Genomic DNA, 18,018 nt, shown 5'->3' with positions numbered 1-18,018 from the left:
TTATTAAGGTCAATGGGCTAAAAAAGGCCACAACTTTATTGGTTACAGGTGAGGAGCCATAGCCTTCCACCAGCACCAAGCTTTAAACCCCGGCTTCATATCCTGGTTGAGGTTAACTTCAAAACCTTGTATGTTAAGATTGACGGACGGGACCCTCCTGGTAGTTCTGCTGCCTTCAGACACTTGGGTTGGGGGTGGCCTAGGAAGAGGGCATTTTCTGTGGCAGCCCCTAAGTTGTGGAAATCCCTCCCTAGAGAGGTGTGTCTGGCAACTTCATCATACAGCTTCCGGTGTATAATGTATATACAACTTCAGGTGTATGTTTTCAGGAAACAGCCTATTTTCTGTGATTTCATCATTTTTCTACTTTTAGGTTTTTCAAACTGTTTCCGATGTTATATTTTAAATTGGTGTAAAACACCCTAGGACATTAGGGTGAATGGCAGGTAATAAATTAAAATAACATCAACAACAGCTCTTGACTATGACTAAAGCTGACAGCCATTTCTAATCTGCATCTTGCTTTTTACTGTATATTGTTATTCTAATACATTGGTTTTTATATTGTGTTTCTATGATGGGTTGATAGATTTTTTCCCCTGTACACACCACTTTGGAATTCTCTCAATGAAACGTAGTTAAAAGAGGTTTGGAATAAGTAAATAAATATAGTTGATCTCGGCATGAGCCTTAGAATAGTGATCGTAGTTTGCACCGGAGGAAGAAGGAACTATTCGCATAGGGAGCAAGCATGAAAGTTCACAGTGCCTCCCTTTGATCCATGGTTAAAGCATTGCCTCTGCGTTATTTCTCTGATTGTGTGAACTTGCATGTGGATGAATTCAAAATTTGGTTGACGCTCTTGCTGCTGAAGCAAAAGTTGTAATTTCTGTCCTCTTTTTTCTTCCTGCACAGAATGCGACACAGAAACAAAAAGGGTTCAAGATGTCCTTTCTGGAATTGAAAAACCGCAGGTATGTGATCCACTGGCATTTGACAAAAAATAATAATTACATAGCAGTGCAAAATTGAAGATATGAGATTAGATCTAGTGTAACATTCGTGCAAAGTAGCTTTGGAGTTCATGTCATTGGTAGCACACAAGCTTATATTTCACAGCGTAGGGGTTTTATCATCATCATCATCATCATCCAAGTTCACAACTCCCATTGGATTTCACTGTTGTGCTGTGCTAACAATGAGATTCCCGCTGGCAAAGTGGCTGCTGCAGAAGAGGGCTGCCACAATTGGGTATCATCCAATATTGATACATAGATATTTTCCTGTAATTGAATGAAGGCACCATTATTTTCCATGCCCAAGAGGATGTGCCCCATTGGCCTTTGCAGTTGGCAAGCAGGACAAACCGTCTCGATTGCCTGCATCTGTATAAATATATGTGTGTATATAGAAATCTAGCAGTAGCTGCTGTACTTCAGGCTTGCTTCAGCTTCTTAACCATCTGCCCTGTATACCTGAAGGAGCATCTCCACCCCCATCGTTCTGCCTGGACACTGAGGTCCCGCTCCGAGGGCCTTCTGGCGGTTCCCTCACTGCGAGAAGCAAAGCTGCAGGGAACCAGGCAGAGGGCCTTCTTGGTAGTGGCGCCCGACCTGTGGAACACCCTCCCATCAGATGTCAAAGAGATAAGCAACTACCTGACATTTAGAAGACATCTGAAGGCAGCCCTGTTTAGGAAAGTTTTTTATGTGTGACATTTTAATGCATTTTTAATCTTTGTCGGAAGCCTTCCAGAGTGGCTGGGGAAACCCAGCTAGATGGGCGGGATACAAATAATTTATTATTATTATTATTATTATTATTATTATTATTATTATTATTATTTATTAATTTGCTAGCTGAAGCTCTGTGCTCCAGCCACTGACCTCAGGGACCTCTGAACCAGGGCAAAAACACTCCTGATCTAGGTTTGGATGTAGTCGTCTAAGGATGGACAAATCTGTCCCTTTTCCGACCTGTGCTACTTTCATATATTTTTCACCCATCTTTCTGCACTGGTCTGCATTGTTTGAAAGAAGATATCCTATTTAAGTAGAGAATTTCAGTATGAGAAGTGCATCTCATTCCAGTAGTTAGCTAAAGCTGCAATCTTAACACCACTTCGGAGTTTGAATTGCACTTGGTCCTTCAAGCATCCCTCTGGTCATCTCGGCAGTTGCCTTAGCCATGAGGCTGCTTTGGCACAGCTGTGCCTCCTTATCTTAAAACACGTAATTGCCGCTGTAGCTCATGCAATCAGACCGTTAGTCATCTGGCTTTTTAAAAAAAGCGAATGTGCAGAAATAGCCCCCGCAAACATGTAAAATGTTTACAGCTGCATTCCTTGCATTATTCCCAGATTTCCTTTCACAAGTGTGGCATGCTGAGATTATGTAACAGGGCAGTCTGGTAGAAAGGTTTTTACGGGCTTTCGTCTGAGATGGCCTTAGCGTGCTTTGCTGATGACTTCAGCACATATGTGAGCACGTGAATTCCTGCCGGTAGTAGTTGCATGCATGATCTCATATTTGCTGTGTGCGAGTCCAAATGAGAGAGAGAGAGAGAGAGAGAGAGAGAGAGAGAGAGACCCATACAGAAGCAATCCTGTTGAAATCCTGTAGAAATAGTAATACCAGCCTCGTTGCTCTTTTGCTTAATTGGCTATGTTTTTCGGTAAAGGGAGCCATTACAAAGGAAGGAAAAGGTGATTGTTTAATGAATAGTAGACTAGAGAACCAGTAAGATGGAAAATACTGTGAATGTTGCCTACTGAACTACCTGCTGGTCTGTATTTCAGAGACATAGTTGAAGTATTGCTTATAGGAGCACCTTCTTGAAAATTGCAACCTTTTTTTGCAAGGTCTGAGTTGTGGGTTGAAATTTGGAGATGCGATGTGCACACACACACACACACACACACACAATTGGTATCAGGATCTCGAAATTAAAATGTTTCTGTGGCAGCTGAGAAAGCTTGTGCTGGACATATTGCTTAAAAGAATTGAAGCTCTGTCGTGAAGGGTTCTCCCCTCCCCCCCAAAAAAAAGTGCAATAAACTGTAATCTGATTTCTTCATTTCTTCTTAAAGTGGGCGTTTTAATTTGGATTATTGTTTCAAACAGACAACTTTGGGTCTTTATGATACCGACTTAGCTATTGTATGGCTAAAGGGGGAAATGAATGTATTTTTTTGGAAATAACAAACTGAATAGTTTGGATTACCCAAGCAAAGAAATGTGCCTTTTGTGATTCTCTGTTCTTGCTGTACAAGAAGAAACAATTCCTCTCAACCTAGGTGTATAGTACTTTTATGACCCTGTGGTATTTTAATTAGGGCACAAACTACATTAGAAATGAATCCAAGCTATGCAATAAGTCCAGCTCTCATTCATTCTGGATGGGGCTTTCACAGGAAAGGTTTCTAATTGATTGTGCTTATAGTAAAGTCTTATGGACGGGTTGTTTTGCAGCAAATGTCAACTTACATTCAGCATAGACTACTTGGTACCTTCTGGCTCAGTTCAAGGTACTTAGATGGATCAGTGGACTCTATTTTGACTCTCCGTTTAAACCAATGAAGCTGCCTAGCACCTTAAGGACCGCCTTTTCCCGTGTGAACCAACCTGGACTCTGCAACCATCGTCTTGAGACCCATTTTTGTGTGCCTCTTCCACGAGAGATCCAGAGGGCAGCAACACGAGAACGGGCCTTCTCTGTGGTGGCTCCCTGCTTGTGGAATGCTCTCCCCAGGAAGGCTCCCCTGGCACCTTCCTTGCAGTACATATCTTTGGGCCTCGGGTGAAAACATTCCTCTTCTCCCAGGCCTTTGGATAATTAAAACAACCTATAGTCTTTTAAAATTGGGGGTGGATATTGTTTTTGTTTGTTATCATGGTTTGTATTTTTGTGTTTTTACATTGCAAACCACCTTGTGGTCCTTGGACGAAGGGCGGTGCGGAAATTCAATAAATAACCACAGTGGTTCTTTTGGCATGTTACGTTTTCCGCAGCGCCCTGCAACATCACTCTGTCAGGCACCCAGGAGAATTGTAAGAAAGCTAATTTGGGTTCCTAGATCTACCCATGTCTCCCAGGCAAGCCTGCAGGGGAGTGGAGGACCATGTTGGGCAACGCAGAAGACTTCCTCCCAAACCTGTAGCTTTAGATGGAGGTGGTGGGGCTAAGGCCAAAGCTATGGCTGAAGTGACTGGTTGAACCATGGTTTCTTGGTTTACAGCTCAGTTGGTTAGAGCATGGTGCCAAGGTTGCAAGTTCGATCCCCGTATGGGACAGCTGCATATTCCTGCACTGCATGAGTTTGAACCTGATCATCCACAGGGTCCCTTCCAACTCTACAATTCTGTGATCTATAGCAAGGACGTCCAACTCCCAAGAGACTGCGATCTACTCCCGGGATGAAAAACTGGCAGTGATCTACCCATTGGGGGAGGGGAGGGGGAGTCAGAGTAGTTGAGCTTTTTTTAAGGGGGGGCTCAGCTTCAGTCAGGCCGTTGTAGGGAAGCAGAGAACAGCCGCCAGGAACGGTCTACCATCGCACGGCCAGAGATTCACAAAGCCTTTTGCCAGAGTGAACTTGCAGGGGCTTCAGAGACGCTGGCGTAGCAGGGCACTGACAGCCAACCAACGACCAGGACAGTACACCCAAGGATTCTCTTTTTCCTCCGCAGAAGAAAATGAGCCCGTGATCTACTGCTGTCATCCAGGGATTGACCTGTTGATCGAGGTTGACCGGTTGGACATCCCTGATCTATAGGGTGCAAGTCAGCCTCCTATTTCATTGGAAGCTGTAGTGCCACCTTCCTCTCTCAGAAAACAGAGCTTTAACCTCCTAGGAGAACAAATGACATAACTTGCTGCCTCCCTGTGTGAAATTCCCCTCCTCCTCCCTGTTTTCCAAGATTTTCTTCTCGGGACGTCCACTATTTGTTTTACTCTCTGGATTGTGCAAATTATTAAAGTTTATAAAGGGATACCAAAAAAAAGGAAAGTTCTTTTTGTTTTGTTTTTAGCCATATGTTCTAAATGGATACGTGTGTCCTAGCGAGTGATCATAAAGGAAAGAAAGCATTCCAACAGAACATTGGCTGGATATGGTACATGAAGTTCCAAGTCCTTGTCTGAATTTATGCAAAACAGTTATGCAAGCATGTGTCCATAATAAACAAAATGGTGGTGGGGGGGTGCTCTTTTTAGTCAGTTGTGCTTTTTAAAATAATAATAATAGAAACCTCCCCTAATCCAATTTGGTTGTCTTTTGTCCTCATTTTGACCTATAAAACGCCTAATTGGTATCAAACATTTTGTGTAGGGGCTTATTTCAGCTGTAAACATATTTTATTCTTGGCTACCATTTTATCCCTGAGGCATTTTAATTGCACCGTCTCATTCGAGACATTGAGCTTTCGCTGCAGACGTCTGGCTTAATTCGATGTCAGCTTTAATCATTCCAGGTGTTTGAAGCAATCACCGTGGTTTTGTGGGGTTTTTTATTTTTATTTTTTACATAAGCTCAGAAAAATGTTAATGCTACGTGAACTCCTCCTTTGCCTGATAAACACGGCCCACAAGATTTATTAACTCGTTTTAGGAGTTGACTCCAAATAAGATCATAAAGTCATTTGTAGACCTTTTTCAGGGTTACAGATGTTTTGGTGCGGGATAAGATTAAGTGCGTTTGCGGATAATAACTTCTCCGGTGTCGCTGCCTTGTTGGCTCAGCGAAAGGGCTCAGAGATTGAGCTTGGCACGAAACGTACGCTTGGTGTGTCTGGGTCAAAACCAGACATGATGTGGGCGACAGTGATTTTTGGCAGCCCCACTTTCTCTACCTGTCGCCTCCTCCTCCTCGTGTTAATAGCAGCAGAGAGGGCATGGGAGGAAAAGGTTACATGTCTCCCTATGGGGCTGCTGATTAGCAGAGGAAAAACATGGGAAATCCTAATCTTAGATCTCCCTAAACCAGCCTTTCTCAACCTGTGGGTCCCCAGATGTTGTTGAACTACAACTCCCATCAGCCCTATCTAGCAAGGCCAGAGCTCAGGGATGATGGGAGTTGTAGTCCAACGACATCTGGGGACCCACAGGTTGAGAACCGCTGCCTAAACCGTCTTCCAGGCATGTGTCTGTGCACAGGATTCATTTACCGTAGAGGAGGAAGTGGGGTTGAGTGTGCTCGGTCTGCCCCATCAGTGAAGGGCCATACCTCAATAGCAGAAGGACTCCGGTTCAGTTGCAGCATCTTCAGGCTGGAAGAGAGTCCTTGACTGAAACCTTGGAGAGCTGCTGCCTTCAGGGAATGCAATTCTGAGTTACTTGTGTCTAGCTTCCAAGATTTGGAGGGTGACTGTGTGCAGTGCTCCTACTGTGATGGAAACTTCGGCGCTCCTCTAGGCTCCTTGTGCATTCTAGAAGCCTACCCAACCGGGGCAGGCTCCCCACTGCAGAAAGTCCCCCACCTAAGTCATTAAGAACAATGGGGACAGACGAGGTAGGAGAAGCATAGCTGCCCAGCTTCTTCCACTAGTCTTAAGGGGGATGGGTTGTGACTCTTAATATTGCAATTGGGGTACCTGAAGAAGAAGAAGAAGAAGAGTTTGGATTTGATATCCCGCCTTTCACTCCCCTTCAGGAGTCTCAAAGCGGCTAACAATCTCCTTTCCCTTCCTCCCCCACAACAAACACTCTGTGAGGTGAGTGGGGCTGAGAGACTTCACAGAAGTGTGACTGGCCCAAGGTCACCCAGCAACTGCATGTGGAGGAGCGGAGACACGAACCCGGTTCCCCAGATTACGTGACTACCGCTCTTAACCACTACACCACACTGGCTCAGTCATGGCTTCAGAAGGCTTCAGTCATGGCTTAGGGATGGGTGCAAGCGCTTGGTTCCGCTGCAAAATGTTTCTAGTAGAGCGCAAGGAGCAGTTTATTTGGGGTTTGAGTACCACCACCCTATATTTGGTGATGCCGCTGTGTGTCTTCACCTCTTCTATGCATGCATGCCCACGATTCATCTCGCCACTGACACTAACGCCATCTTCTTTTGTCTCTCTAGGTTTCCGATATCCAGGCGAGGACCGTTTTGCTCACATGGTCTCCTCCGAATGACCTTCTGAGTGTGGATAGGCACAGCAACGGTTTGCCTTATACCTGTATTTACGAAGTTGCCTTATCAGACAAAGGGAGGGATGGAAAGTACAAAATGATTTACAGGTAGAGAATATGCAAGTGCTACCATTTTTACATGGTCTTAAAAAAAAACACAACCTAAGGTGTTGGGGTTGGAAGGGTAAGGAGAAGCTGCCGCCGCTCTTTTTCCAGCGTGAAGCACAATGTTCCTTCCATTTTCACAGTTGTCATTTTGCCATTTCCTCCTCCCTTTCAGCTCCCCTCCCAGCGTTTTTTTCCATAGTGTTCACCAGCTGGAATAGCCGTCTGCTGAGTGTGTGTGTGTGTCTGTGTGTGTGTGTATCCCAATGACTTCCAGAGCGGAATATTGGTGGCATGCCAGCTTGACTACTGTGTAGTCCACACATTTCATCTAGAAAAAGGCCATTTAGCAAAGAAATTTACGAATTCACCTTTTGCCTTTGAGAGCATTTCCATAAGCTTGGATGTCACTGAATTTTAATATGGGAAGCAATAGGGCTTGTGGAAGTGTGGGATTTCTATGTATAAGTTCAGCATCGTATTGCTTTAAACAGTCACAGCTTCCACCAAAGAATCCTGGCAGCTGTAATTTGTTAAGGATGCTGAGACGTGTTGGAAGAACCCATCTTCCCCCACAGCAGACCTGTAATTTCCAGACTGGTTGAACAGCCAGACCCTCTTCCGAGGGAACTGTAGCTCTGCGGGAGAAAGAGGGGTCTCCTAACAACTTTCAGCGCCTTTAAGCAACTACGCCCGCTTTTATATACGCTCTATACAGCTGACTGTGCCCCACAGTAATAAGATCTTTAAGTCTGCAGGTGATACAACGGTGGTTGGTTTAATCACGGCTGGAGAGGGGGAGGCGGCCTATAGGAAGGAAGCTGAGCAGTTGGGGGAGTGGTGCAGGAAAAACAATTTACTCCTTAACTTAAAGAAAACAAAAGAGATTCTTGTGGACTTTAGGAAACGTAAATTGAATATCCAGCCACTTATTATTGAGGGGAAGTGCGTGGAACAGGTCTCAGTGTTTCGATTTCTGGGAATGGAGTTGAGAGATGACCTAACATGGGGAGAAAACAGCAAAGACCTGATGAAGAGAGCATAGCAGAGGTTATATTTTCTGAGAATCCTCCGAAAAAACAACCTCTCAAAGGACCTGTTGATGGCATTTTACCATTGTACCTTGGAGAGTGCATAAACTTACGGTCTGTGTGTGTGGTTTGGGAGCTGCATGGCCAGGGAAAAGACAATGCTGTCCAGGGTTGTAAAGACTGCAGAGAGAATAATTGGGTGCACTCTTCCCACCTTAGATCAAATCTATGCTGTCAGGTGCCATAAGAAAGCTGCAGAGATAGTGCAGGATAGTACGCACCCTGGAAATGATCTCTTTCAGCTTCTGCCTTCTGGAAGAAGGTATAGGGTCATAAAGACCAGGACTAGCCGCCTGAGAAACAGTTTTTTACGCAAATGCAATTCTGGTTCTAAATGCAGCATAAGGAGTCTCTCTAGTATATTGTATTTTAAAATGGGGTTTCGGAGTTTTTAGGGGGTTTTGAATGGTTTATGTAAATTTTCAGTTTCATTGTTCTGTATGGGACAATGACCATAAAGATATCGTATATCATATATATCATTTCCCAGGATTCTCTGGGGGAAGCAGCTACTGTTTAAAGTGGTTTGACACTGATTTAAATGCGTAGTGCAGCGGAGGCCTTTCTATTGTAAGTGCTCTGGACTTATAACGAGTTTAGAACATAGTGGCTGGGCACAATGGGTTGGCTTTCGTAACATAGATTGCATGTTGTGAGTGTGTCACTGTAGTCACACAATCCATATTTTGTACCAAAATACATTGGTTCCCAAATAGCTTGGCTCCTGAACAAATCAGCTCCTGAACACCACAAATGTGGAAGTGAGTGTTCCGGTTTGCGAACGTTTTTCAGAAGCTGAACGTCCGGCGCGGCTTCCGCAGCTTCCAATTGAGTGCAGCAAGCTCCTGCAGCCAGTTGGAAGCTGCGCCTTGGTTTTTGAACCGTTTCGGGAGTCAAACGGAACGGATTAAGCTTGAGAACCAAGATACCACTATACAGTATCTTTACAGCCATACCAATGGAAATTCCACTGCTTTAAAACTCTCCATGGTATCCAAGAGGCATAGTAGTATTATTTATATACTGACCTTTAAGAGAGGTTTACAAAACGAATGAAACAATGAGCATACACATACAAAATCTATATTTTGTAAAAGCTGTAAAACGGTGCCAGAATTGACTCGAGAATACCCAAAAAGAAGAGTGGGGTAGGACTGATTTAGGCCTGTAGCTTCCATGATCCATTGATGACCATTTTCCTCTTTTTGGAATCAGCAATGTGAGCATGCCTGGACTGTGTTAGACATTGATTAGAGGTTGCTCTGTCCTTAAAAAAAGAATGAAATAAATATTTACAGTGTACTCTGTTATAGAAAATAAAACCTGGGATTAGCTCAATTGTGCTTAATTGCATTTTGCACTGCTTGAAATTACTACTTTTCCTTCAGAGGCTGGTTTTTTTACGTCTTTAGAAGTAAGGTGTGCTATACATTTATGTAAATTGGCACTCTTTGTATGAAGGTTACCATTTTTCATTTCCTTTTTTTAGTGGAGAAGAATTGGAATACAAACTGAAAGATCTTAGGCCAGCAACGGAATATCATGTCAGGTGAGCTACATTGGTTGGTAAGATTTTGCAGCTTCAATCCATTCGGTGATAAATGTTGCAGCAGACTGTCCCAAACTTTATGGTTGCTGACATTTACATGTGGATATTTAATTATCCGGCTTAATTTTGTAAGTGCTTGAAAACAGAATCGTGTTTTCCCCTCTTTTGGGACATAATCTAAGTCAATGTTGGCAACTTGGTGTTCCTCAGTGTATCGCTAAGTTTACAGGTATTAACAAAAGTTATCTGGGATTGTCAATATTTGGACGGTCACTGTAATGTGAGTAAACGTAAAATACTGGAAATGTTCTGTTTTTCTCTTGACTACATAGGTCAAGGATAAGACCCCCTTTCCACACATGTTTAAACAGGCTGTGTGCTCCAAAGCTCTCCCTGCCTGTTTAGATTTATTTCGTTGTTTTACATTCCGTTGCTGGATTGTCGTTTCTAAGGAAAAACTTTAAAAAGCTTCTAGAATGGTTGAGTGATAAGAATAAGGTAGACTAGATGTTCCTGCCTACAAATAAAAAAAAATAAAAATATTGTGTCTCAGTCTTGTTAGAGCAGGGTTTCCCAATCTTGGGTCTCCAGTTTTGGGACTACAATTCCCATCACCCTTACAACTGGTCCTGCTAGCTAGGAATGGTAGGATTTGTAGTCCAACAACAACTGGAGACTCCAGCACAGAGTATTAAAAACAAAACGCAAAAAAGCGTTAAGTGTTTCCATTTCAGCCCAGCTGAGTCTTTACCTGCCCCACATCAAACGTGGATGTGGCTAGGCCCAAGCAGCCTCACAGCCGAATGAAGAGCCTTGGTGGGCTCAGTTAGGCCTTTGGGCTAGAATTTCTCCATGCTTGAGTTAATGAATGTGGAACCTACGGATGATTGTCAACTAAGGCTGCATTCAGACATGGAGTTTATTGTATTAGTTTTACTGTATATATAATACTAGCACTTCTGTCCCAATTTCAACCGCCCTTTACACAGCAGTACCTTGTGTTGTAGAAATGTGGCTTTTTGGTTAATAAGCCACCATGCTAAATTTTAAATGGCGGGAAAGAACTGCAGGCCGCCATACTGCCCCAGACCTTACCAGCACAAAACTCCCACCATTTTCCAAGTTAAGGGAGTTGCAAAATGGTATTTTCCTGGAAACGACACAGAAACGAGCCCTGAGCTTCCACTTGATTTCCAGGAAATGGCTTTTACGTTATATACGTAAAATGCAAAAAACAAGCAGTTATGGAAATGCCTAAGTTTTTCTTGGAGTAGACCCACTGAAATTAATTTGCCTAACTTAGTCTCGTTCATTAAATTTAATGGATCTGCTCTGAGTAAGATGTAGTTGGCTACTGCCCAAGTTCTCTCCAGATACTACCAAACCCCAGAGAAGGGTGCAAGAAGATACCCGTATTTTTCGCTCCATAAGACGCACCTAGTTTTTAGAGGAGGAAAACAAGGGAAAAAACTTCTGCGCGGAGTGTGTAAGCGGCTCTTGCTTTTCTTCCTTTAAAGCAAGAAAAGTAAGAGCTGCTTACATGGCTTTTGTCCTGCTTTGCGCAGTTCTCACTTTGCTTGCCCATCCTTCCTCCCGCCTCGCTGTAAACCGAGGCAACACCGGAGCAAGAGGACAGATGCTTTGCTTGTTTTACAGCGAGGCGGAAGGAGGGGCAGACGGGAGCCCCTTCCGCCCCTCCTCCCAGCTCACTGTGAAACCAGCAGAGCAAGCGCCGCTGACACGCTCTGCGCAGCTCTTCCTTTAAAGCGAGAGCTGCGCAGAGCGTGTCAGTGGCTCTTTCTCTGCTTGCTTTACAGCGAGCAACGGACAGGAGCCATGGCTCCGGCTGTGAAGGTATCCCTCAGCTCACGACTGCAGCGGCAGCTGAGGGATCCCTCTGCCGTCCAGTGCATTCGCTCCATAAGACGCACAGACATTTCCCTTTACTTTTTAGGAGGAAAAATTGTGTCTTATGGAGCAAAAAATATGTTAAATCCCCAAACAGCTTCCTGGGGACCTGTGCTAGATTGAGAGTGGGCTTTGTGTTTCTCTGCCACCACCAGAACTCCCTTCTCTGGCACTTCGCTGTGTGAGGGAAGCATTCTTGTCCAGCCGTCAGTTCCCTTTGGTTTAAGGGAGGGAATTGCTCCGGATTGCCTTGCTACGTTTTGGCAAAGGCAGAGAGGCTGTGTCCTTTGCTTGCTCCATGTGTCGTCTCCCACATTCACACACCAATAAAGAAGGCGTTCAAGAGATACGGCCTAGAAATGATTCACAGGGGAAACATACGGCTGGATCCAACTTGCATCCAAAACGACAGCCCACCCGCGGTTATACGGGAGAAGCTGTTTACATGTTCATTTGGTTTCCCAGTTTGGACAAGAGAGAGCAAAAGCGAAGTCAAGAGTGTCTTAACCTTGGCAACGTTTTCCAGAGGTTGACATTTTCAGAGGGATAAACTGTTCTGGAATATGCCTGTGGTTTTTGCTGCAATGCATGAGAATCCTACACTACTGTATAAGGCTTTCCAGCATCTTTCATATGTCACTCCTTTGTGAATGCAGGTGTCTTTATTTCTTCCCAAGGAGATGTCATTGTGGGTCATGTTCAGCGCTTAGTAGCCTCAAATAGAAACCCACACAATGTTCTGATACAATTTCTAGTTGCTTTGTTTCGTCTGCATCCCTTTTAAAGGAGCTCTGCTTTCGAAAGATTCACGTACAAACGCGTAAATATTTGTGTTAACTCACTCATTTTACAATGTAGTAGATACGGTGCACATATTGCCATATATCCCAAGGCGAGCTGATGAGGCAAGATTTGCACTAGCTCACCGCCTATACCAGTTCTCAAGGAGTGCTAGTCTTCCTTGAGAGCTCCAAGCCGGTTTTTCAAAGCTTCCCATTCTAGCACTTCAGTATAGTCATGGGAATGCCTTGCCAAATGGATGACGCAAATGTTCTTGCCTCTCACACCAGGTTCTGATTCACTGATCAGTCTGCAAAAAAAAAAAGAGAGAACACTGAAACTCAAAATATGGAGAACCCCTTTGGCATTGTCTCCCCCTAGTCGCAGGGTTAGTCATTTTTGATTCAGGATAGGGCCATATTTGGGACGCGGGTGGCACTGTGGGTTAAACCACAGAGCCTAGGACTTGCGGATCAGAAGGTCAGTGGTTCGAATCCCCGCGACGGGGTGAGCTCCCGTTGCCCAGTCCCTGCTCCTGCCAACCAGTTTGAAAGCATGTCAAAGTGCAAGTAGATAAATAGGTACCGCTCCGGCAGGAAGGTAAACGGCGTTTCTGTGCGCTGCTCTGGTTCGCCAGAAGCGGCTTAGTCATGATGACACATGACCTGGAAGCTGTACGCCGGCTCCCTCGGCCAATAAAGCGAGATGAGCGCCGCAACCCCAGAGTCGGCCACAACAGGACCTAATGGTCAGGGGTCCTTTTACCTTTACTAGGGCCATATTGATGTGAATAAATAACCTAAATTTGGCTGAACGTTCTGCTGGCAGAGGGGGCTTGTCTGGACTGAAGATGGTTCATTTCCGGTTTCGTTCCCCTGCATTCGGACTACATATTGAGCTTGTGCCTTTGAACGTGAACTGTTCAGACTGCTGGGTCCACTCTAGTAAAAAGAGCCTCTTAGACAGTAGCATCTATTTTTTTTATTTAACTACTTTAAAAACTGCTTGATATTTCTTTTTTTAAAAAAATCTGTTTTAATTTGTATACGAAAATGTAACACAAAAGTGTATACGAAGCAGAAAAATCGGTAGAACAGTGTTATAAAAACAGGAATTCACTAACAGAACTGATCCTGCAACTTATCAAACATCCACTTGTTTTCAGAAAATACATTTCTGCGTGGTATCCTGCTCCTACATTGGCTTCCCGGTCATTTCCCATCCAAGGCACTAATCCAGTAGATCATTGGCCGTGCTGGGTGTTGGGACCTATGGGAGTTGTGGTCCAACAGCATCTGAGCAGGTCACGTGTCCTACATCCATGCAGTAGGTGTTTGGCGAGGCTGCAGCGTCAGATAACGCTAAGTTGTTCACCGGGGTCACCCAACACCGACCTGCTAAAACAGAGACATTCTAGTGAGGTTGGCGAAAGGAGCAAGGAGCCGCTCCTCCTTCAGATGCAACTAGATCAATGACGCCTTCTTATTTCCCTCCTTCAAACTTTGTTCCCTATTTCAGGGTATATGCCGTCTACAATTCAGTAAAGGGATCCCGTTCAGAACCCGTTAGCTTCACCACGCACAGCTGTGCCCCGGAATGTCCTTTCCCACCCAAACCTTCGCACAGGACCAAAAATTCCCTAACTTTACAGTGGAAGGTAAGCAATGTGAAAGCTCTGAGATCCGTTTTGTGCTGTATCCTTTCAAAAAACAGATTGGTGGGCTGTTTCTGGCATATATGAGCAAGGCAAGGGGAATAAGCTGTTTCCTGCGTGGGCCGGGACTTTCCACCATCACAGAATTATAGAGTTAGAAGGGAACCCAAGAGTCATCAAATCTTCTGAAGGAGTATACCTGAAGGAGCATCTCCACCTCCATTATTCTGCCCGGACACTGAGGTCCAGCGCCGAGGGCCTTCTGGTGGTTCCCTCGTGGCGAGAAGCCAAGTTACAAGGAACCAGGCAGAGGGCCTTCTCGGTAGTGGCACCTGCCCTGTGGAACGCCCTCCCACCAGATGTCAAAGAGAAAAATAACTACCAAACTTTTAGAAGACATCTGAAGGCAGCCCTGTTTAGGGAAGCTTTTAATGTTTCATAGGTTATTGTATTTTAGTGTTTTGTTGGAAGCTGCCCAGAGTGGCTGGGGAAACCCAGCCAGATGGGCGGGGTATAAATAATAAATTAGTAGTAGTAGTAGTAGTAGTAGTAGTAGTAGTAGTAGTATTACTACTACTACTTCTGCTAGGCTCGGGCCTCTTCCTATGGACATTCTTAAGGGATTTTTTGAAGGGCTTCTCTTTAGCTTCCTGCTTTTGTCAGGCAACTGAGGGTTCCCACCTGATCTTCTTCCTATCTCCAAGCTATCAGCGACTGGCCTGGTTCACCTGTAACAATAAGCCATGGTTTGTTTAGGCAGAGGGAGGCTTGCTTGAATGCCTGAGCTCAGCCTAGCTGGCTAACCATGGTTTGGGGGAGCGGGGTTGGAAGCAAGCCACAAAGTGTGAATTCATGATTTGGTATCAGCTTATGAACCATGGCTTGTTTTAACTGATGTTGCGTCCAAATCCAACAGCCTTGCCTAACCACCCCAAGAGGCTTACAAAGCAGCAGCAACGTGAGGCAAGAGCAGCTGGAGAACAAGCCAAGCTTTAGAGAAACCAAGCCATATCCTGTTTGGTCGCCTTTGAGATGATTCATGGTTTGTTGAACCAAAATACGGCTAAAACAAACCATGGCATATTGTTATGTCACTTCTGGTGTTAAACCCATCAAGCCGTTTCTGCTGAGAGGAACTCGTATCGTTGCGTTTTGTGTGGGAAGTTGAAGACGTTTCTGTAACATTTGGGCTCAGAAAAGGGAAAATTCAGCAATGTGGTTAAAACTGGCTCAAATCCTGCAAGCTGTTTTATGCTTCCTTTGTGGATTTTCTGCTCAGTAGTCGCCACACAGCTGGTGTGATGTGTGAGGCAATCTTCAGGTTTGCTTCAGAGGGGGACAAAATTTCTTAAGAGTAACGCTCATGGCCAGAAGAGGCACAAATGAAGGCACTGTATAGCTGATGTGGTAAAACACTTGCTTTGTTTGCAAAAGAACCCAGATTCAGTCCCTGGCATTCCTAGATCCCAGTTTGACACTCTGGAGAACTGTTGCTGGTCAGTGTAGGCAAGATGGTCTGACTGGCCTGGATGGTCTGACACAGTACAAAGTAGCTTTCTGTGTTTCTGTATAAATGATGATCATGAAAGTGTAAATGGAACCCACTTACTCTTTCCAGGTGCAACATCTGTTTAAATTTTTGCTGTGGGGATTTCTAAAAGTCTTTTTTTCCTGTAATCTTCCTGCCAGTTTCCTATTCTGTTCTTTCTCCCCATGCACAGGCCCCTATCGACAATGGTTCAAAAATCACCAGCTACCTTTTAGAGTGGGATGAGGTAAGTGATAATCAATCAGGAAAAACAGCAAGGAGCTTTCGGTTTTACCCTAAATCGGTTCTATAGAGAAGCACAAAATCCTTCAAACACAGGAGAATGGAATTCTGGAGGTGTAAAGTCAGATTTTTTGTGGTAATGCCCTGTAAAACATCTTCGACAACATGTAAACAACGCAGTTCAGAAACACCAGTACAGTTCAAACCATGCAGGTGATTATGGCTGCATATGGACCATGCATTTAAAGCACTTGACTTCCCCCAAACAATCCTGGGAGCTGTAGTTTGTGCAGGGTGCTAGGAATTATACCTTTGCAGGGGGATAAACTACAACCCCCCATGATTCTTTAGGGGATGTCATGTGCTTTAAATCTTTTCGCACATTGTTACCAGACAAAAGACAATTTGAATAGATAAACAAATGTTACTTATTTCAGAAACTCTACAGAGGTGAACTTCGTACGCTCCTGAAAGGAAACTGTATTGTGCTTGAGACAGCAATTTATTTCTCAAGTCTGCCAGCTTTGGATACAGAAGGAGAAACTGCCTTTTAAGTTTCTTTAGAAAATAAAGAGACGTAAAAGTGAGGAGGAATTAAAAAATAGAAAGTGAGGAGGAATTAAAGAACCTTTTAATGAGGGTGAAAGAGGAGAGCGCAAAATATGGTTCAACATCAAAAAATATGGTTCAACATCAAAAAAACGAAGATCATGGCCACTGGTCCCATCACCTCCTGGCAAATAGAAGTGTGCAGCATAAGGTACACGCAGGCATTGCACAGAAGGAGGTGCGCACATGTGCATTTTTTTAAACGACGATAAGCGATTAGTGAAAGATCGTCCATTTTGACTTTGGAAAATGTGACATTCATGAATCCATATTAAGTTTTGTGCTGTTGTTCTCTTTCAGGGAAAAAGAAGCAATGTTTTCAGAGAATGTTACTTTGGGAGCCAAAAACATTACAAGCTGACGAAGCTTTGTCCGGCTGTGGGCTACACATTCCGATTAGCAGCTCAGAATGACATAGGCATGAGGTAAGTTGCACCTGATCACAGCTGCACCCATGTGTTTCGCCGGCCTCCCAAATTGAACTCAGAGCTAAGAATTATAAGACCCCTTTTGGATCAGACCAGAGGCCTACCTAGTCCAGAATTCTGCTTTCTACACCGTCCAACCAATTTTGTTCCAGTAGAGCATGTAGGGCAGGGAGGGTGGATGGCAGGGAGACCAGCAGTCAGGGGAACCTGAGTCAGTGCCAGGTAGAGCCCGACTTCCTCCCTACTATGTTATGTAGAGGCAATACTGAGTCTAAGGAGCAGGGTGGATAAAACTCAATGATTTTTTGATTTTTTTAAAAATCAGAAAAATTGGATTTTTAAAATTTAAATCAGATTTATTTAATTTAAATTGGTTTAAATTGGATTTTTAAAATAAAATGCTTTTGGAGGAGAAATCTTTCTAAAGATAGTTTTCTATTTAAGTTACATTATAGTGCAAAGGCTATTCATCAGGAAATAAGGATTTGTTTTAAGTTTTTCATGTGTGCTAAAACTCAGTCTATGTTTTTTGGTTTATTTTAAACCCGTTTAACCACATCAGTTAACAAACATGGATACATATGCTATAATGTTATTGTTTTAGTTAAATAAATTGTTTAGATTGTTATTAAGGAAATGATTGTTTTCCTCCTTCCAATAAAGTACAGTAGAAAAGTTGTCCAAATATAAACAGTTGACTTCTTAAACCTCACAATAATCTCATAATTATCTTTCAATGTGTTTCTAATGGTATAACCAAATCAGTAATTTTTTATATAACTGTAAAAACTACTGAAAATTTGTTATTCCAAAAATGAAACCTTCGTCTGGTTGTAAATATTAAGATTATACCAGCAAGAATGAGTCTTTCTTTTTTAAAAAAAGATTTAAATCAAGTCTTACTGACTAGTGATTTAAATCGAATTGACGGCCTTCCTGGCTCAGAGCAGGAGAGAGACAGAATGTGCATTTCAGCCTCGATTTGCAGCTGAAAACGGAAA

The 18,018-nt window shown here is 43.7% G+C and overlaps 1 protein-coding gene across 2 annotated transcripts in view; it reads left to right on the top strand.

Annotated features, from left to right (window-relative positions):
* Nucleotides 1–18,018, top strand: part of FNDC3B (fibronectin type III domain containing 3B) — a 289,175-nt gene that overhangs the window by 211,977 nt on the left and 59,180 nt on the right. For both annotated transcript variants that reach the window (XM_082223929.1, XM_082223928.1), the window contains exons 7-12: nt 916–974; nt 7,073–7,230; nt 9,808–9,867; nt 14,074–14,212; nt 15,931–15,984; nt 16,890–17,014. In XM_082223929.1, coding sequence (XP_082080055.1) covers nt 916–974; nt 7,073–7,230; nt 9,808–9,867; nt 14,074–14,212; nt 15,931–15,984; nt 16,890–17,014 — 595 coding nt within the window. The remainder of the gene's footprint in view (nt 1–915; nt 975–7,072; nt 7,231–9,807; nt 9,868–14,073; nt 14,213–15,930; nt 15,985–16,889; nt 17,015–18,018) is intronic.

This window comes from Podarcis vaucheri (genome assembly GCF_965113315.1).
Source record: "Podarcis vaucheri genome assembly, chromosome: 5".
In the NCBI taxonomy this organism is placed as follows: domain Eukaryota; kingdom Metazoa; phylum Chordata; class Lepidosauria; order Squamata; family Lacertidae; genus Podarcis; species Podarcis vaucheri.
This window is presented reverse-complemented; position numbering and strand designations above follow the sequence as displayed.